The 20,669-nt window shown below is 47.3% G+C and overlaps 1 protein-coding gene across 3 annotated transcripts in view; it reads left to right on the top strand.

Annotated features, from left to right (window-relative positions):
• Window positions 1-20,669, top strand: part of MARCH8 (membrane associated ring-CH-type finger 8) — a 77,409-nt gene that overhangs the window by 49,168 nt on the left and 7,572 nt on the right. For 2 of the 3 annotated variants that reach the window (XM_014956295.1, XM_014956296.1), the window contains exons 2-4: window positions 422-472; window positions 12,454-12,533; window positions 12,869-14,121. In XM_014956295.1, coding sequence (XP_014811781.1) covers window positions 422-472; window positions 12,454-12,533; window positions 12,869-13,892 — 1,155 coding nt within the window. In that variant the 3' untranslated portion in view covers window positions 13,893-14,121. Of the gene's footprint in view, window positions 1-421; window positions 473-12,453; window positions 12,534-12,868; window positions 14,122-17,157; window positions 17,339-19,960; window positions 20,109-20,669 lie in introns of those variants that run through there. The other variant, XM_014956297.1, reaches the window with a different exon arrangement.

Genomic DNA, 20,669 nt, shown 5'->3' with positions numbered 1-20,669 from the left:
TGTCTCCAGACATCACTCTGATACTTTTGGGTGGTTTTAAGCAAGTTTTTAAGCAAAAGCTTTCAGTTTTAGTGGTTGAATGTCTGCCTTTTAGGTGTAGGTGAAGCAGGGCTGAGAAATACCCTTCCCAAAAGAGATGCCATCTGACATAAGAGCTTTCCAGTGTTCGTAGAGAAAAGAAATGGTTGTTCTAGTATTTCTCAGTTTGTATTTGTCTTGCCTTTGTGATTTTTCTGCAAGGTAATACCTTGTTAAGCAAACAAAGCAATTTAGTGATTATCGTATATGTCAATAGAAGCATCACCCTACAAAGCCACAACTGTTAAGACTTTCTTCATAGAATTTGGTTTCTAATACCAGCTTTAAAATATCCTCCTAACGGTGATTTGTTGCTGCAATGATCCTGTTCTTCCTCTTTCAGAATGAGAAGGCTTTGGGGCATTCCGTGAGCCGCTCGAGTAACATCTCAAAGGTATGTTCCCCGACCTAATTCGGTCTTTAATAAACTTGGGGATACTGGGATCGCTTTTCATTCTGAAACTGGGGCGATACACGGGGCAATATGGCCGGTAGAAAATGCTCCTTGTGCCTGTCTGTCATTGATAGTCACTCGTGAAACATTAGAGCTCGCTGGTGTTCTGCAGACTCTCTTTACAGGTCAAATGAAATGGAAGCTACAGCAGGTTTTCTCTTTCACACTGTCAGCCTCCGTAGCTCGGTAGGAGCAAGATAGATGACAGATCTTATCCTGGGGGGAAAATCGCTCCAAAACCATCATTCCAGTATATTCTTTTATACAATAAGCTATGTGATGTAATGTTGTCTGCAAGATATGTATCGCCGTGCATCCCATAACGTGTATTGGACATGTGGGTAAACGTTATTTTACTGTTACTTCAACACTGAATTATTGTTCGTGCCACTAAATGCATTGTTATCCGGGCATGACTGTGTAAGTATTTTTAAATGTTTGCTATTACAAGCCCTGACCTTGCAGGGGAAGCACAATGCTCTGCCTGGTGTAGTCACACTTCTGTGTGCGATGGACACGTCAAAAGCACATCATCTTCTGTCCAAGATAACTTATTACAATACATACCCTACTCCTACTTCTGCATTACGAATGAGAAGGGGTTTTTTTAAATTAGCTGGAAGCCTGACACCCTTTTGTACTTACACAAGTACACTTAAAGCCTTCATGCCAGCAAGGCTGTGCCGGGTGACCAGTGTTTTCCACGGGGTGCGTAAGCCTCAGCCCTTCGTTGCCACAGTTAATGACGTTGGTTAATAGTGACTTTAAATGAGAGACTTAGTCATCATGGCTGTGACAAGCTCAAGTCCCTTTTTTTCTATTCTGAGCACTTTAAGACATAAGAAGCAATTCGTGCCTATCTCCAGCAGAGGAAACAGTGGCTGCACTTAATTTAGGCTTTATATGGGCATGGACAACTTTCACTTTGGAGCAGAATGACAAGATTACTGGCTGTCTTAAATAACGAGAAGGGGAACTCTCCAGTGCACAAGGTATTGGCTGAGCTGAAGGTGGTGTTATCACAGAGTGATGTGGGACTGTGTTTTGCATTCAGCATCAGAACATCTGCATTCAGATTTGTGTTTTGAAATAGATACCATGTTAAGTATAACTTCTCACCTGTGCTCTTCTAAAATGGGACTGTACCTGTTCTTTCTTACCCTGGTTCTTTTCCTCTTAGGGATACTTAATTGGACTGTTCGGGCATTGTTAAGCAGAGATGGTAGTTTTATCATGAAGTGTCACTGTGCTTTTCTCAGAGTGTCTGAAATTCAGCCCAACAAGCCTCTTGGCAGCAGCAGTTTGGTGCCCAGATGAAGCTGCATGGTTCATCCTTAATGCATGGAGAACTGCTAGCTTGGCAGTGCAGGAGGAAGGACCTTGCAGTCTGGCAAAGCTCTCCCCTGGAGCGCTGGCAAGTGAGACATCAATATTTGTGTCCACTGAAAGGTTCAGCACCATTGCTGTGTGTTGCAAAAGCTGACGTTCTCAAGGGGGGCAAAAGTCAACTTTGCCAGTTCAACGAGTGAGACCAGCACCATTGCTGTGTGTTGCAAAAGCTGAAGTTCTCAAGGGGGGCAAAAGTCAGCTTTGCCAGTTCAACGGGTGAGATTTTTTGGTTGCAAACATGATTTTCCCAGAGGTATCGATGTTCGTACTGCTCCTCTGTCACCTCTGTTCCCTTCCATGCACCTACCCCACTCTGGAGATGGCTTCTAACAAGGGAAAGAGGTGGAAGTCCCATGGGTGGAATCATCATGAGGGTGGTGAGAGACTGGAACAGGTCGCCCAGAGAAGCTGTGGCTGCCCCATCCCTGGAGGGGTTCAAGGCCAGGCTGGATGGGGCTTGGAGCAACCTGGTCTGGTGAGAGGTGTCCCTGCCCAGGGCAGGGGGTTGGAACTGGATGATCTTTAAGGTCCTTTCCAACCCAAACCATTCCATGATTACCCTGATTTGCCTCCATGCACGTCCAGGCAGTTCAGTGCTATACTGCAACAATTTATTTTGCCATCTATGGTGGGTTGGCTCTTTCAAGCCACCTGTAGGACAAAACAGGAAGATTATAGTAGTGGGATGCTGCGTGGAAGCTTTAGTACGTGGAAAATTTTTCATTAGTTCTGAGGTTTACTGGCAAGGTGCCTTTTATTTTTCATTTAGAATCGTGTAACAAGCTGACGCAAAAGGCAGATTGTAAAGGAAGAAGCACGGAAACGCTTGGGTGCCTGTATAGCCCTTTCTGAAATCCTCAGAGCTTGTTGATACTACACATCTTAAGAGGAGCTATTTAACCAAAGTTGAGTTTAATCAATTATATGCTGCGTTTCCAGATATGTTGATGTGCGCGCACACGGAAATAATGATCACGCTTCCTGCAAGTGACTGTTCGAGCTATTATTTTTCCACCCAAATCTAACTTAGAGAGTAGCAATGTAGCAAATCTGCTACAAAGGCTTGGCACTGGCACTCGATTCAAAGCCTTTCTGGGACTGCTGTGTCATTACGAACCCGCTGTGATTATTACTGTGTGTCTTTCCCACTGCTCTGGGTTGCAGAATGTGCTATGAGTGGAAAGGGTTGAGTCAGAACTCAGCCTCCGGCCAAGAGAGGATGCTGTGTGGCTCGGTGTCACCAAGGAAAGCAACACCCAAGGGCTAAAAGTGGTGGAGGAGGGAGGCAGACAGATGGTGCTGCTGAAAATGAGAGGTGGGAGGACCTCTCCGAACATGGACCCCAAGGGTTGGGGCCAGGTGGAGCCGTCCCTTGGGAGGAAGGGACCAAAAGGCAGTTCTCCAAGAGGCAGATGCTAAGAGAGGCTGAAGAGATGTTAGGATGTGTGGCCAGGCCAAGAAAAAACAATCACCTGAATTCTTGGCTAGAAGCAGCAGAAAAAAAGGAGTAGGGAATAAGATGTAGGAGGATCTTCATGTGGTGCCATGGGCTTTGAGCAGTCTGTTGCCCGCTGGGGGATGTGGCGTTCCTCCAGTCCTCCAGGCCCTTCTTGGCTTTTTTGTCATGTGCATTTCAAACGCTCCTTTTAAATCTGTTCCACGTGAAACGTTTGGATTTGTGGAATCTTTTCTGCATTTGTTTTGAAATTTAAAAGAAAAAAAAGGGGGTTGTTGTTTTTTTTTTTGTTGTTTTTTTTTTTTTAGGCAGGTTGGATTGCTTAAAAGAAAAAAAAGGGGGTTGTTGTTTTTTTTTTTGTTGTTTTTTTTTTTTTAGGCAGGATGGATTGATTTAGTCATGGGACTTGGCCACAGCCCGATTCCCAGCTTGCCCAGTTCAAGCACAGTGATGCTGGTTGAACCCCCCCCGATTGGCACAGGGGTGGGTGTACAGCCCACATCCACATCTCGACTGTTTACCCAAAGCCGGCGATTCTGCCAAGAAGCCGCTGTTCGCTGGTAAATGACTTCATCCTACAAGCCACGCAGAGAAATAATGAAGCTTTAGAGAAGCTTCGTCCTATAAATGTAGATGAAATTGACCCTAAAACACAGCGAGTCACTGCCAGCAGCTAAAAAAAGGGATTTTCACAGGGGTGGTAACTCATGCCCTCTGCTCTTAGATAAAGGAATTGTGCTTTACAAGCAGATTAAATGAGGTCACTAACAGAGCTGGTCCATAAAGAGTTGTCCTGAAATTAGTGATATTGTTTAGCTTTAAAGTGTCTGATACATCCTGAAACTGGTGATGTAATGTATGGAAATATCTCAGGTCATCTGTGTGCTGTTCCTGTCATCTGAGGGCTGATTTTAGCGTCGTGGGGAAGCACTTCCTAGTCTTGTTTTCGTAGCACTCTCAAGGCGTAAACTTTGAAAATGCTAAGACTGAGATCGCCGCAAAGGGATCAAAAATGCACTCCATAAAAAATGTAAATGCTTTGTCTTTTCTGAAGACCTGTACCGTTTTATCTTTTGAGCAGAGGCGCAGTGTAAAGTATTAAATTATTCTTGGGCTGAATGGCAGCCAGTGCAGATGCGAAGTGGTAGCCTAAGCTTGCTATGAAATTTAAAATCCATTTAGGCTGTTCATCAGCTTGGAACAGATTTAGCAAAGCATATGAATACACACGTCCGCTGCTGCCCGAAGCTTTGATGGATTCAGCGGGCGTTCGGCCGGAGAAAAGCAGCCTGGGTTTTTCGGTGGCGGAGCTTAGCTGTCCTGGAGTCTATCAGATGACCACGGCTTACTGAAAAGAGCTGGTGTTCTGATCAGGTGCATGAGCCTGGGGGTAGGGAAAGAGGAAAAAAAGAAATAAATTTAAAAAATCCTTCTGCTGAGCTATTGGATAAAGGAAAAGACAGGAAAAATTGTGTAGTGTGAGGATTAAGGTATGTTCTTTCCCCCCACGCGCAAGAGGAGGTCATCTCGTGCTGGGGCATGGTGTAGTTGTGTTGGTGAGGAGTGTGATAGTCACTCTGTGCTGTGATAAACAATCAGATGACCACGGCTTACTGAAAAGAGCTGGTGTTCTGATCAGGTGCATGAGCCTGGGGGTAGGGAAAGAGGAAAAAAAGAAATAAATTTTAAAAATCCTTCTGCTGAGCTATTGGATAAAGGAAAAGACAGGAAAAATTGTGTAGTGTGAGGATTAAGGTATGTTCTTTCCCCCCACGCGCAAGAGGAGGTCATCTCGTGCTGGGGCATGGTGTAGTTGTGTTGGTGAGGAGTGTGATAGTCACTCTGTGCTGTGATAAATCCCCTCTCCTGGGGCTGGATTCTTTCTTCATAAAGCTGTGAGGGCCCCCTGTGAAGGAGGAACCTGCAGGAGTTTCCCCTTTTGTTCCCTCAGTCCATTCAAGCTATTTTGAGGAGGATTTTAAGTCAAAGTGCTATTTTTTTTTTCCTTCTCCCTGAAGTACCTGTATAATTATTACTGGGTTTAGTCAACATTCGCCCTGTGCTATGGGCAGGTTGAATTATGCTTGGGGAGATCTTGAAAGGATAGATAGCTTCCTTTCTCCAGTGCCTCCGGCTCTGGTATCTCTAGAGAGAGCTCCTGCCACAATCCTCCGTTAGATTTCTTCAGGAACAATGAGGCGAAGCCGACTTCAGCTCCGCTCCTAGTTTCTAGCCATAATCTTAATTATAGTCACATGCATTATATAAAGTATGGAACAAAGTTTTTCTACCAGTGGACTGCTGGTTCCAATCGAATTGTTGCCAAAATTACATGGTGGAGTTGATGATCCTGAAAATTTCAGATACCTCTTTCCCATATCTTTTTTTTTTTTCTTCCCTCTCCCAGTTTTTTTAACCACTCTCCATTCTAATAATGCACCTTATCCCAGCTAAAGATACTTGATTTTAACATGGGCTGCCAGTCAAAATGGCAGAAGCCTGGTGAGGGAGAATTTAGTGGAGAAGACCAGAAGTTACTGGTCCTTGTAGTGGCGAGACAAGGGGTAATGGTATTAAACTGAAAGAGGGGAGATTTAGATGAGATATGAGGAAGAAATTCTTTGCTGTGAGGGTGGTGAGACACTGGAAGAGGTTGCCCAGAGAAGCTGTGGCTGCCCCATCCCTGGAGGGGTTCAAGGCCAGGCTGGATGGGGCTTGGAGCAACCTGGTCTGGTGGGAGGTGTCCCTGCCCAGGGCAGAGGGGAACTGAGTGGTCTTTAAGCTCCCTTCCAACTCTAACTGTTCTATGATTCTATACTGGTGTTTTGATCCTCCCATTGGTATTTAGGAAAAGCTCTCAAAACCAGTCTCTCTGCCCTTCACAACACCCGGTCTGTCTGTGGTGCCCTGTTGTGGCTATCTCCATGTCAGGGTAGTACCCTTGGCACGGCAGGTTGGTCTCATTGCCCCGGTGTGCTGGTTCAGCTGGAAGCCTCCTTTGGCACTTGTGTGGTGACACAACCGTGTCTGTTCCAGAGATGAGCACTGGAGACCTTACAGCTGCAGAGAACCTCAGGGAGAGCCCTCAGCCAGCGTGTCTGTGGAATACAGCACTGGCTGAAAGCAGGAAAACACAAATATGTTGCATCCTGGCAGATGGTTGGAGCCAAGCAATTAATATATCTGTTCTGCAAGTGGCTCCAGAGAAATGATGAATGTGTCCCTTGGGTTGAATCGAGACCTCCCTGTCTGCCTTCAGCCCAGGCTCAGGACTTCTCCAGCAGAGCAGGCAAAGCTGAATTTTGCCACGGTGGATGAGACGGGGCTGGGGCTGCCCCTGTCAAAGGGAGGGGAGATGAAAGGGGCAGGGTTGGCACAACAGAGTCAGATTCCCTGGATCTCTTTGCAGATGTCCTTTCCCTCTCTGAAGACTCACCACGTGAGCTATGGAGCTATTTGCACTGGCACTACTTGTTTTTTCACAAGGCCTCCATCAGTGCTGTTTTCTTTGCTAAATCACTGTCTGTACCTAGAACCTGCCGGAGGAACGGGTGTGGGGTGGTTGCTCTTGGTTTCTCTGGTGTAAAACAAAGTTGGGAGCAGAGTCTGGGGCTTTTGCTGCCTCTGGAGATGGCATCATGCGAGGTAAGTGCCTGCCGTGTCCATGTCTAGCAGCAGCCTTGCCTTCTTCATTCACATGTAAATAGGATCTGTGTGAGAGAGATAAAATAGCTCTTTGGAAATGAGTTCTTCTAAAACACAGGGTGTGATAACCCTCCCTCTGATTCTGTCCTTCCCATGTGCTTCTGCCACATTTGTCATTGTGATGTCTTAATACCAGGAGAGACAAATCTGAGTCAAACAAAACTCCCGGTGGCCCATTCATGGCAGATCTCGGTGCTGAAGAAGCATCACTGGGCAGGGGGGTGTTGTTTGTGGTGGTGATTGAAGGTGGTGGGCATCCATCACTGGTTGTGCTTGGGACGGGAGAGCTCTGGGGCAGTGATGAGAGATGTCTCCACTTGACCAACACCTACTAAGGTGTCTCTTTAATCCCCAGAAGGATGGTGGTACTTGGAGTTGGCTGAGCATAGAAGACCCTCACTGTGCTCCTGTTGCTCTTATGGGGAAGAGAGGCAGACAGAAACCACTCTCTCTTATTTTATTTTATTTCAGCCCAACAGAAGATCATGGCTTTGAAACGGGTTCATCACAGTGTAAAATAAGGGCAAACCCATAATCAAGGCGCCAGGTTGAAATTTGGGCTGTGGAGTGTTTGGCTCCTTGCTCTATCGCTGAATTTGTATTTGTCTGAAGCTCCTTGTGCTAAAGTTCCTTCAGACTTCTAATCAGTGGAGGAATCCTTCTGGAGTGAAGTTGTTTCTAACTTTTAACCTCTAATGAATAATTTAATAAGGTTTTTAGACTGTGACAGGCCCTGCTCTTTAAAATGAGGTATAATTGCTAGTACTAAAGTGCAGCCCAGAGTGAGACGACAGCAACTATATCCAGAAGTGCCATCTCGGATAATCAGGTTATCTTGGAATGTACCCAAGCCACTGACATGTTCACTGTGGCTCACGTCAAAGATGATTTTATTTTCGGAGGCAGGATGGGTTTTTTGCTTTTCAGTGTGCAGCGTGTACTCAAAGTAGGTAATCAGAAAAGGCCGAGTTCCTTCACCAACAGATCACGCTGTTCATGGAGTGGGGGCAGAATGAGAACAACCAGCTGTGGCAGCCCACGTGTGTGTGTATAAATATGTGCACATATGTACATATATATGTGCACACACATTTATATAAAGATATATATCTTCCTGATGGCAACCCTACAGCGAATCATAGAATGGTTAGAGTTGGAAAGGTCCTTAAAGATCATTGAGTTCCAACCCCCTGCCCTGGGCAGGGACACCTCCCACCAGACCAGGTTGCTCCAAGCCCCATCCAGCCTGGCCTTGAACCCCTCCAGGGATGAGGCAGCCACAGCTTCTCTGGGCAACCTGGGCCAGTGCCTCACCACCCTCACAGCAAAGAATTCCTTCCTAAGATCTCATCTAAATCTCCCCTCTTTCAGTTTAAAACCATTACCCCTTGTCCTATGGCTCCACTCCCTGATCAAGAGTCCCTCCCCATCTCTCCTGGAGCCCCCTTTAGGGGCTGGAAGAGGCTTTAAGGTTTCCCCAGAGCCTTCTCCTCTCCAGGTTGAACAACCCCAACTCTCTCAGCACCTCTGTCCTCACAGCAGAGGTGCTCCAGCCCTTTCAGCATCTTTGTGGCCTCCTCTGGACCTGTTCCAGCAGGTCTGTGTCCTTCCTGTGCTGAGGACTCCAAAGCTGGACACCAGGACTCCAGGGGGGGTCTCACCAGAGCGGAGCAGAGGGGTAGAATCACCTCCAGGAATTGCTGCCTTCAGAGTCACTGCCAATATCTCCCCACCAGTGTAGAAGGCCACGGTGTGACCTCACTGAATTGCAGTAGATGGGAATGTCAATATACGTAATTAACTAACTATTGACTTTTAGTCCAGAGCTATTTTAGGCAACTAGTCTGGCTGTTCAGGGTAAGTCACTAGCACGTAACTCCTGGTGCTCATCATTGGAGGTGATGATATTCCGCCATTTGAAGGCATGAAAGTCCACAGAGATTCAGCAAGTGGAGTTAGAAGGGTTGAGGCTTAGGCCACCCACCACGTAATAAGCATGGCAAAAACCCCCTGTGACAAGGAGTGCTTTAAAACCTGTTACCATTGTCACCACTCTAAGTAGCCAGTCCAGCCAAGGTGCTGCTGGTGGGGCATTGAGGATGGTGTGTGCGCCAGAAGCTACAGAGCAGTGAAGGCTTTAATTGCTTATTTTCCCAGCCTCTTCAGAGCTGAGCCTTGCCTGGGAGCAACCTCAGAGCTCCAGGCAGCTGGATCCACCTCTCTATTGCATTCACCCATCGCGTTGCCTCTTCTTTGCCTTGTTCTGGCCCAAGACCACCAGGTTTCTTCTTTTCTGAGGCACCTCTCAGGCTGATGTCAGTAAACCCAGGCGAGCTGTGTGCTTGTGCACCTCTGCTTCTAGGGCTGGCAGAACTTATATCTTGGGCTCTTGGCAGCAGTTTGCATTTTACTCTTGTCTTGCCGTTGAGTTGTGCCTCACCGTTGGAGGCTCATTGCCCTAACGGACTGATGTTCCTCCAGCACCTGAAGGTGGGGAAGTGACTGGCGTTAAACAAGCTCAGTCAAAGAAGTGGTTAGTTCTCCCTCACCTCACCACCCTCATCTGATTTGCAAGGAGTGGTTAGTTCTCCCTCACCTCACCACCCTTGTGTGATTTGCAATCCAGCTGGGTAAATAGTTTCACCACCAAAAAGCGTGGGAAGGAAAGGAGGGATGGACGGAGAGACTGGAGGCTCATTGAGCCGTGGCTTTTGGTGGCCCCCACAGCTGACGTGAGCTTAAACCCAGGGTGGAGGCGAAACTTCCTCCAGTGTTTTGTTGTTCCGCTTTGTGGTGCCTTTCCAAGCGTGGTAGCTTCTGTTCCTATTTTGGTTGTATTTGCATTATGTATAAAGATGGAGCAGGGGAGCTCCTGTACTGGAGCAGGAAAAGAGGAGGAAAAGGAAGCGTGCCTCAGATGTGGGGTTTTTGCAAGCTGTCCTGAACAGAAAGGGAATAGTGAGCGTGAAATGAAATTGAAAATGAAATTCCACACTTTCTTGTTTGTCCCAGCTTCTCAGTTTCCCAAGTGACAAGATTTTGGTGCTGTCTTGGTGCCAGTGGATCAAGAAACCAGGAACGTGGTTTCGGAAGGGAAATTTTGGATCATTGAATCTACTCATCTGCTATTAGACACTCACATCATATATACCCATCTTCTCTTTTTGTAAAAAGCTTCATTGCTAAAGTGAAGGAGTAGAGAGATCGGATTCATTGTAAGCAGGTTACCTTCTGTGATTTGCTTATAAAGTAAAACCCGAGACAGATTTATTAATTGATTTGTGCCTCCATTTCCAGCACTATATGGCTCTGTTTCCATGGCAGAATGCAACATGCTGCTTTACTTGTTCAATATTTTGTTTTTAGAAGATTGCTAAATATGTCTTTTTAAATAATTCATTATTTCAGTCTTATTAATTTGCATTTGCATAATTACAGCAGCAGATTATAGTGTGTCAGGTCTTTCACTAACTTGTCAGTCTTCCTTTAAAAAAAAGTAATTACCACACAAACTCATTTTAAAAGAGAGGATTTGAAGTCAGAGAGGTACCTGCATTTAGGAGAGGTTAAGCATTAAATAGAGAACAAATTTCTGAGTAATACCTGAATTCATCTCACTGTGTCATCAGCATTGTCTGTCATCAGCGTGTGCAAGTGGTGTAAAACGGGAAGAACCATAGTGTCCAGGACAAAGCTAGTAATTAGTCCTTAATTTGCTTTGTTGCAATCATATAACATAGGTCAGCTTGTTCTCTTGCCCAAGGCTATTCTCTTGGGGAATTTTCTGCACATACATTAAGCTGCGTAGGATGGGAAATCCTACAGGGAACAGGAAACTGCTGGAGAGGGTACAGCAAAGATGATGAGGGGACTAGAACATCTCTCTGACGAGGAAAGGTGGAGGGACTTGGGTCTTTTTAGTCTTGAGAAAAGAAGACTGAGGGGGGATCTGATCAATGCCTATAAATACTTCAAGGGTGGGTGTCAGGAGGATGGGGCCGGTCTCTTTTCAGTGGTGCCCAGGGACAGGACAAGAGGAAATGGGCACAAACTGGAACATAAGAAGTTCTATCTCAACACGAGGAGGAACTTCTTTCCTGTGAGGGTGGCAGAGCCCTGGCAGAGGCTGCCCAGAGAGGTGGTGGAGTCTCCTTCTCTGGAGACATTCAAACCCACCAGGACACGTTCCTGTGGGACCTGCTCTGGGTGACCCTGCTCTGGCAGGGGGTTGGAGTGGATGATCTCCAGAGGTTCCTTCCAACCCCATAGAATTCTGTGATTCTGTGAAATAAGTTACGGAGTCTTCCTGTGGATCAGGAGGTGTGTGTTGGAGTCTTGCCCTCGACTCTTGCAGACCCAGCGGTAAATGGATACCTGTTTTTTCAGGCTTGGGACATCCCAGTATGAGGCCAGATACGTTGCCCACTGCAGTGCTGTTGGGAAGAGAAACCTTGTTTAAATAGGGGCTTTTAATAAATGAAGTTTAGAATTGAGAGATCTCCAGGAAGAGTCGAGAAGTTTCTGTTAGTGACCCACAGAATATAGCGGCAGGAATAACAGCCCATCGACCCAGCTCTGAGACAATGATCATTCTCACCATATTGATTTTTGGAGGCTTGTCTGTTAAGTGTTTAATAAGCCAATATGCTTTATCTTTTTGAGTTAATTCAGCTGAATTCTTCCATTATTTGACTTCTCACTGTTCTCTTGGTGGGTCTTATGAATGTGACTGCTGCCGCACCTCTTCTCCAAGCAGGTGGAGGACCCTGTCAAGAGGGAGAGGAGGATGAAGGGCCTCGCGAAGTACAAAGAGTACTTTGGGGAATGGTCTGGTTTGGCAGATGGTGCTCATGTGCATATGCCAGGATGGAAAATAAGCCCCAAGTAGTGTCTGAGTGACTGAATTACTGCCTTGTGAAATAGAAAAAAAAACAAAAACCCAACCCAAGCCTCTAATCTCTTGACATCGTTCTAAGTGGAAGAATTAGCTATTATGAGGAAGCTAAATTCCGACTAGTCTATACACACACCTCCATCTAATTATTCTAATTACCGTAGCGTTGCTCATTTCCTGAGCTATTGTTTCGTGCGATGTTTGACAGCTGGCGGGTTCCAAGCCAGAGATGGCCGCGTGTGACCTTGGGAGGAAACATTTCTGATCTGATTACTGCTTTTCCAGGGAAGAGGCTGCGTCACCTCCCTTTTTAGCATTCTACAGTAAAGCCACTTCCTTGCCACTGGCCCTTGAGCATTTGATACAGAGCGATATCTGCCTCCATATGCTGTGTTTAACCCCGAAGGCGATGGCTGTACGTACCAAAAACTCTTCCCACTTGTGACTTGCTGTTTGTTTGTTTTCATTTCACTGCAGGCTGGAAGTCCAACCTCCATCTCTGCCCCCCATAGCTTCTCTCGGACTTCTGTTACCCCATCCAACCAGGACATCTGCAGGTAAAGTCTGTTGTTCGCGGGGCTACAGTCAGGTCCCTGCGAGGTCCAAATTAAGCAAAACCCACACTGAAAAAGCACAATGTGTACGGGGAAGTAAGCGATGTGGGGGTTCCCATTTGAGGTGTCCCATTTGTTTGACTCGACTGCTGCCTAACACCGCTTCGTCGAATCCCACTGACCGTTCAGCCCCCTGCTATGTTTGCCCTTCCCACCCTAGCTGTAATTCTCATCTCTTCGCTTTTTAATTATACGTGTTCTCTTACGTAATCTGTTGGGTTGGTTTGTTTTTTTTTTTTTTCACTTTCTGTGCTTTTATTCCACTGTTCTGCATGCAGTTCCAGTGCAGTGTTTTCTGAGTGTTGTCATCACAGTCCAGTGCAGTCCGCTGTTGTCTTGAAAAATCCTCACTGCCAGAGCCCTCTGACACAAGGGGTCACGGTGACAGTAATCTGTCAGGACGCCTTACACCCAGCCAAGAGAAACCCCCGCGGGCAGGATCGGGGCCAGGCTCTCAGGTCTGCTAAGAACGTGAAGCCCACCCGTGCCCTGAAGTTCTCCAAGTCCCTCAACGACGTGGACCAGAAGGCGCAGGGCACCAGCGAGGGCTTTGACTACGTGGAGCGGACGCGCTCGGAAGGCAAGCTGATCCCGGCTCAAGAGCAGTGTTTGAGGATTAACAAATTTCATCTCAAAGAGAGGAAACCGCTCAGTCTCAGGCCTCTTTCTTTTAGCAATTCTAAGCACTCCTACCTCCCTTCCCTTTCCAACTACTCGAGCGCCTCGGGAGGAGCCGAGAACCACAGCGCTGTGCATATCCCCTTGCTGGAGGACAAAGTGGACTATGACACCTCAAGGAGCAAAAAACTGCTGCGTTACCTTTTTTCCTTCTCCCACACCTCCAGCACCAGCAGCCTGCATAAGTTCCACGAGCTGGAGAGCTATTCCAGTCACTTCCAAGCGGAGAAGTCCTCCAGCGTGCTGGTGGAGAGCACAGACTTCTGCTCCGATGACATGGGAGACGACGACGTCTTCGAGGACAGCACCTCAGTGAAACTGAGGACAAAAGAGCAGCGGGCCCCGCTCTGTTCCGTTGAGAAGGACAGTGACCTTGACTGTCCATCCCCCCTCTCAGAAAAATTCCCCCCTCTCTCCCCTGTGTCCACATCGGGGGATACCTGCAGGTTGGTTGACCAGAGAACCGCCGGCCTCCGAGCCCTCCCACGTGTGGGTGATGACCCTTCTGCTTCCCCCCCTGCCTTCGTGCCGTGTCTTGTCTTCCCTTCGTCACCCTGTCACCTTGCTTTACTACCTGTGATTGGCAGCATGCGGCCTTCTCTCTGCTGTCCCCCACCCCTCTGAGGCACTTAACAAGGCAACTAAGCAAAAGAATTTCCTTTGGAGTCAAATAAATTGCTATTCGGTTTGGGGTTTGGGGGTTCTGAGATGGTGTCTTTCCCTTATCAGTGCCCAAACTGGGAATATCATGAGAGAACTAAAGGTGAAGATGAACTTGTCTTAGCTTTTAATGAGGAACGTGTTGCCCTGACCGTCGCTGCTGGTTTGGCCAGAGGGTGGGGAGTCAGGAGGAAAACAGACTGTTTGAAAATTGCTGCTGAGATCAGGTCAATATAGCTTAAGATTTTTTTTTTTTTTTTTTCGAATCCCACTGACCGTTCAGCCCCCTGCTATGTTTGCCCTTCCCACCCTAGCTGTAATTCTCATCTCTTCGCTTTTTAATTATACGTGTTCTCTTACGTAATCTGTTGGGTTGGTTTGTTTTTTTTTTTTTTCACTTTCTGTGCTTTTATTCCACTGTTCTGCATGCAGTTCCAGTGCAGTGTTTTCTGAGTGTTGTCATCACAGTCCAGTGCAGTCCGCTGTTGTCTTGAAAAATCCTCACTGCCAGAGCCCTCTGACACAAGGGGTCACGGTGACAGTAATCTGTCAGGACGCCTTACACCCAGCCAAGAGAAACCCCCGCGGGCAGGATCGGGGCCAGGCTCTCAGGTCTGCTAAGAACGTGAAGCCCACCCGTGCCCTGAAGTTCTCCAAGTCCCTCAACGACGTGGACCAGAAGGCGCAGGGCACCAGCGAGGGCTTTGACTACGTGGAGCGGACGCGCTCGGAAGGCAAGCTGATCCCGGCTCAAGAGCAGTGTTTGAGGATTAACAAATTTCATCTCAAAGAGAGGAAACCGCTCAGTCTCAGGCCTCTTTCTTTTAGCAATTCTAAGCACTCCTACCTCCCTTCCCTTTCCAACTACTCGAGCGCCTCGGGAGGAGCCGAGAACCACAGCGCTGTGCATATCCCCTTGCTGGAGGACAAAGTGGACTATGACACCTCAAGGAGCAAAAAACTGCTGCGTTACCTTTTTTCCTTCTCCCACACCTCCAGCACCAGCAGCCTGCATAAGTTCCACGAGCTGGAGAGCTATTCCAGTCACTTCCAAGCGGAGAAGTCCTCCAGCGTGCTGGTGGAGAGCACAGACTTCTGCTCCGATGACATGGGAGACGACGACGTCTTCGAGGACAGCACCTCAGTGAAACTGAGGACAAAAGAGCAGCGGGCCCCGCTCTGTTCCGTTGAGAAGGACAGTGACCTTGACTGTCCATCCCCCCTCTCAGAAAAATTCCCCCCTCTCTCCCCTGTGTCCACATCGGGGGATACCTGCAGGTTGGTTGACCAGAGAACCGCCGGCCTCCGAGCCCTCCCCACGTGTGGGTGGTGACCCTTCTGCTTCCCCCCCTGCCTTCGTGCCGTGTCTTGTCTTCCCTTCGTCACCCTGTCACCTTGCTTTACTACCTGTGATTGGCAGCATGCGGCCTTCTCTCTGCTGTCCCCCACCCCTCTGAGGCACTTAACAAGGCAACTAAGCAAAAGAATTTCCTTTGGAGTCAAATAAATTGCTATTCGGTTTGGGGTTTGGGGGTTCTGAGATGGTGTCTTTCCCTTATCAGTGCCCAAACTGGGAATATCATGAGAGAACTAAAGGTGAAGATGAACTTGTCTTAGCTTTTAATGAGTGACATGTTGTCCTGACATCGCTGCTGGTTTGGCCAGAGGGTGGGGAGTCAGGAGGAAAACAGAATGTTTGAAAATTGCTGCTGAGAGCAGGTCAATATAGCTTAAGAGGTTTTTTTTCATCTTTTTCTCATAGTTTGTCTCCCACCACAATCTTTCTTAAAGGGCTTTCTGGATGCCTTGGTCGAAAGGGGGATCTGAGGGCTGGGTGTTAGTGGTGGGCCCATGGGATGTCCGTAGTGTGAGGTCCCAGGAAGGATGAGCTGTCCTAGTTCCAGCTACAGAGGTTTAATCATCAGCCAGCTCTGGACTGTCTTCATGGTGACTTCTCTTCAGGTGTGCCCCATCCCAGCTCCAAAATGCAGCTGAGGAGCAGGAGTCACCAAGTACAGAAGCAAATGTCCCATCCCTCTACCTAGTGTTTTACTACCCTAATCTTTCTCCTCCCTGATGGCACTTTCTGAAGCTGCCTTTGTTACTACTTGCCGATATTATTTTGATTTCTCCCCCTCATTACCAGCAAAATCTAGCTCCGTGCTGGCTTGTCATCAACAAGACGCTGTCGCAATCCGCCCACTCCCTCATTTCCACTTGCCAGCTCTCAGCAAGGTTGCAAGAGGCAAGATGCTACACATCAGTCAGGAGATTTCAGTATTAGACAGGGGTGGCAGCGGGCCAGGACGTGCTTCACATATGCTTAGTAACATATATTCATTCCCTGAGCTCCTTATCCATCCCTCCTGCCCCCTTTCAGTTCATGGCCTCTCCTACGTGGTTTAGAAGGACTGGGTGATGATGTTTGGTGCAACCCAAGGGCTGTGTGTATAAATTGAAGCTGGGAATCAAACAGCAGCACCTGTTAGTTAACACTGTATCGGGTGTCCTTGCCCTCTGCACGCTGGAACTCTGATGGAAAAGGGGAATTCTGCAGAGCTGGTGCTTCCTTAGCAGCTCCTGGCAAAGCAGGAATCGGAGAGCAAAGCCATTAGTCCATTTAGAGTAGGTGTATTTTGGGGAGGATTCAGTGCTTTCCAGTGTGGATCTGTCTCTCAGCAATTGGCACTGGAAAAAAAATCACTTCTAGGCTGTCTAAATTAACTCTTCGTGATGCAGAGGTGGGCTGTCTCACCATGGGTTTGGGAATTTTGTTTTATCTTCTGTTTCAGATGGTAATCCATGAGTAGCTGCACCTCTCTGTGCATCTTTTGTCTTGGGAAGTGCTGTCTGATGTGTTTAAATGCTGTTTTCAGTTAAGTGCTATTGTTCTGGATGAAGCCTTGTCATTTCTTCCCTTCGTTGTTGTTTTGTTTTTTTTTTTCCCCCCTTCGGGGTACCGCGTTTCTGTCAGGCTCCGCGTGTCCGCCTCATCTGTTGGAAAGCAGCTGCCTGGTGTCTGTGCTCAGTTATTTTGTGCCTGTGGATGTGCTTGCTCAGTGATGGAGTTCTTTAGTTGTAGCTCCTTTGTGGAACGCATCCCTTTTGATATGTATGTCTCAGGATTCCTCAGCGGGACGGGCCGCGTGCGATCGCAGATATGACATGCCTCCCCCCTCCTCCCTCCTGCTTCCCCTTCTCCTAACGAGCAGCTTTGCTTCTGATCCAGGATATGTCACTGCGAAGGAGACGATGAGAGCCCTTTGATTACCCCCTGTCACTGCACGGGAAGTCTTCATTTCGTGCACCAGGCCTGCCTGCAGCAGTGGATCAAGAGCTCGGACACGCGGTGCTGCGAGCTCTGCAAGTACGAGTTCATCATGGAGACAAAGCTGAAGCCTTTGAGAAAGGTAGGGACGAGACCCACTTCCCCAGGGAAAGGCTTTGTTAGGCACAGATCCGCTCTGAAGAGAGGCAGCCCTTCCCCACGAGCGCCCCACACCTATTTATCATGTTTCTGGGGCTCCTTAGTAAGTCTGGTAAGGTTAGAGTCATAGAATCACAGAATGGTTTGGGTTGGAAGGGACCTTCAAGATCATCCAGTTCCAACCCCCTGCCCTGGGCAGGGACACCTCCCACCAGACCAGGTTGCTCAAGGCCCCATCCAGCCTGGCCTTGAACCCCTCCAGGGATGGGGCAGCCACAGCTTCTCTGGGCAACCTCTTCCAGGGTCTCACCACTCTCACAGCAAAGAATTTCTTCATAATATCTCATCTAAATCTCACCTCTTCCAGTTTAGAACTGTAATCCCTCATCCTGTCACTCCACTCCCTGATCAAGAGTCCCTCCCCATCTCTCCTGTACCCCCTTTAGGGACTGGAACGCTGTTGTATGTGGAGTGGGAAGTCCATGCTGCAGCCACCCAAAATCTGTTATGAGAACTTGTCCAGTTCCTAAAACTGACTCCCAGCAGGAAATAGAGCAGATTTCAAACACTTCTGGGTGCTTTTTACAGAGAAATACAATCAGCAAAGTATATAGCTTTGTGTGTCTGGTTGATAGGATGAGAAGACAACCTCTGCTTATGTCTGTGGTGAATCCTTGCCTTCTAAGAACTGGAGATTTTTCCTTGGTAGCCCCTTGGCACAGAGCGTAATACCTCTGAGCTGCAATACTGGCCATCATAGGCTCTGTTATCTGCACAGACAATACTTAGCACAGCCCATCTATAGGATATTAAAGGAATTAGTGTAGAGAATCCCAAGTGAAAAGAGTTGGCCATTGGCTGCTGGTTTTTCTGTGCTTTCTCCCCCTGGAGTGGGGGGTGGGAAACATTTTCTCAATATTTATGCCCTGTGAGAAAAATCTGTTGGGCATCATCAGAAATGCATCCTTCATCATTAGTTATAACTGAACAGGTCACCTGTGGGAAAGAGACCAGATGCCAGAAGGTAGGGACAGAGCCATAAAGAGAAGGAGAAGGAATTCACCTCTTAAATACTTCTAAAGAATCTCATAGAGGTTCAGCTGCAGCCAGAAGATGAGCTGCCTCTGTATCTTCAACTCAGCCGTTATGGTAGCCTGTCAGTCAGGAGAAAACAGTCCAAAACTGGTGATTATGAACAGGATGGGACAAATAACAGGGCTTGTGCTTGTCCGTAGGGTGGAAGTGGAACTAAACATCCTCAGCATCTTAAGGTTGTCACAGCAGAGTGCATCAGTCTGTTCAAACACCAAGTTACTCAGGGAAGAGGATGAGAACAAAGATGTATCATGATTTAAGTGAAGATGGGGGAGACAAGAGAGGGATGCTTTGTTTTAAAATTTCAATGGGGGAAAAAAAAAGACATTAAGTCTAAATTTTCTGCTGAATTTTTTTTGTTCAACAACACTTCAGAAGCCCAGAAATGCTGACTGTTGTAATTGGGAAACACCACGTGCTGTGTCATCAGAATAATGCAGCAGGGACCTATAGATTTGAGTTTCCTCTCTGGGCCTGTGCATAGTTTGCAGAGTTATCTTTTTCTTTGCTATGCGGTCGTGTCTCTTGAGGAGATGAGATGGTATGAGTTGGTCTGGTGGCTGTGGAGCCAGCAGTTCACAGGAGAGATTGTCCAGTGGAGGAGCTCAAGCTGTGGAACAGAAAGGAGAAATATAATTTAGCCAAAATACAAGTCCCCGTGGCTCTGTAAGAGCATTCACAAATAGATTTCACCCACTTACATGTTGACAAATTAATTAATTTATACTTTCTATCAAAAGTAAACACCTCCTTTTCAAAGTCCTTCTGCAAATTATTGTAGGAGATGTCAAATGCACCTCTCTAGAAGCACACGGGCTTATATGCCCTGGCCTATACCTTGTGAAAGGGTGAGAAAAGCCTATCTTAACTCTCTGTTCCAAGCAGATGCGCCGAGGGGTGTATAACCCACGTGCAAAAGCTTATATTATATATACAGCAGAAATTGCCAAAAAAAAATTATTTAGGAAAAAGCTTCCAGGTGTCTCAGGTGAAAAAAATAAAATCCGGTTTTGAACAATTCCTTGTTTATTAGAAGCATCTATAATAATTGTTTCTTTTAGCTTTTTGTTGTTGTTTCTTTTTAGCTTTCCTAAATGACTGCAGCCTGACTTTGGGGGTTCTGTTTGGGCTGTACAAACTTTATGGATAGAGGCAGGTCCAGGGATTTAATTTGCTGCCTCCTCTCACTTAGAAAAGCTGTGCAGTTCTTGTGTATATTCTTGGGACATGTGTCTTTAAGTGCACTTGAAACTGAAAATAAAATACAGGTGTTGCTGCTGTAAGTAGTGTTAAATACGAGTGAAGACTGAGTGAAAGCCCACAGTGGGCTGCCCACTGTCACACACGTGCTGTGCTCAGAGCAGTAATCCCATCTGACTTCTAAAATCCATCTTCGGAGGAAACTGGTTTCCTGCCTGGTTTTTGTTCTTGTCAACGTTCTCTTTTCCTACTCTCTAGTTAAACTGCAGCAAGCGCCTAATCTCTGGTTCTGTTTCTGGGTGTCTTGCAGTGGGAGAAGCTGCAGATGACGGCCAGCGAGAGGAGGAAGATCGTGTGCTCCGTAACATTCCACATCATTGCCATCACCTGCGTCGTCTGGTCTCTCTACGTCCTCATAGACAGGACAGCAGAGGAGATCAAACAGGGACAGACAACCGGTATGTCACTTGCTTATCTTCCCACTTAGTCTCTTGGAATAATTATTTATCCTGAATGCGGAGAGGGCGCAGGTAATATTTATAATTAGACGCGTTGGGTTGGTTGAAAAGCACAGTTCTAAAATCACAGAATGGTAGGGGTTGGAAGGGACCTCTGGAGATCATCTCCTCCAACCCCCTGCCACAGCAGGGTCACCCAGAGCAGGTTGGGTGTCCTGGTGGGGTTTGAATATCTCCAGAGAAGGAGACTCCACCATCTCTCTGGGCAGCCTCTTCCAGGGCTCTGCCACCCTCACAGGAAAGAAGTTCCTCCTCATGTTCAGATGGAACTTCCTCTGTTCAAGTTTGTGCCCATTTCCTCTTGTCCTGTCCCTGGGCGCCACTGAAAAAAGACTGGCCCCATCCTCCTGACACCCACCCTTTAAGTATTTTTTGGCATTTATGAGTTTCCCCCCTCAGTCTTCTCCTCTTCAGACTAAAAAGACCCAAGTCCCTCAGCCTTTCCTCATCAGAGAGATGTTCAAGGCCCCTAATTATCTTTGTAGCCCTGGTTTAGTTAAA

The sequence above is a fragment of the Calidris pugnax genome, unplaced genomic scaffold (assembly GCF_001431845.1).
Source record: "Calidris pugnax isolate Ruff unplaced genomic scaffold, ASM143184v1 scaffold196, whole genome shotgun sequence".
Lineage (NCBI taxonomy): Eukaryota > Metazoa > Chordata > Aves > Charadriiformes > Scolopacidae > Calidris > Calidris pugnax.
The sequence above is the reverse complement of the archived record's forward strand: the minus strand, read 5'-3'. Positions and strand labels throughout refer to the sequence as shown.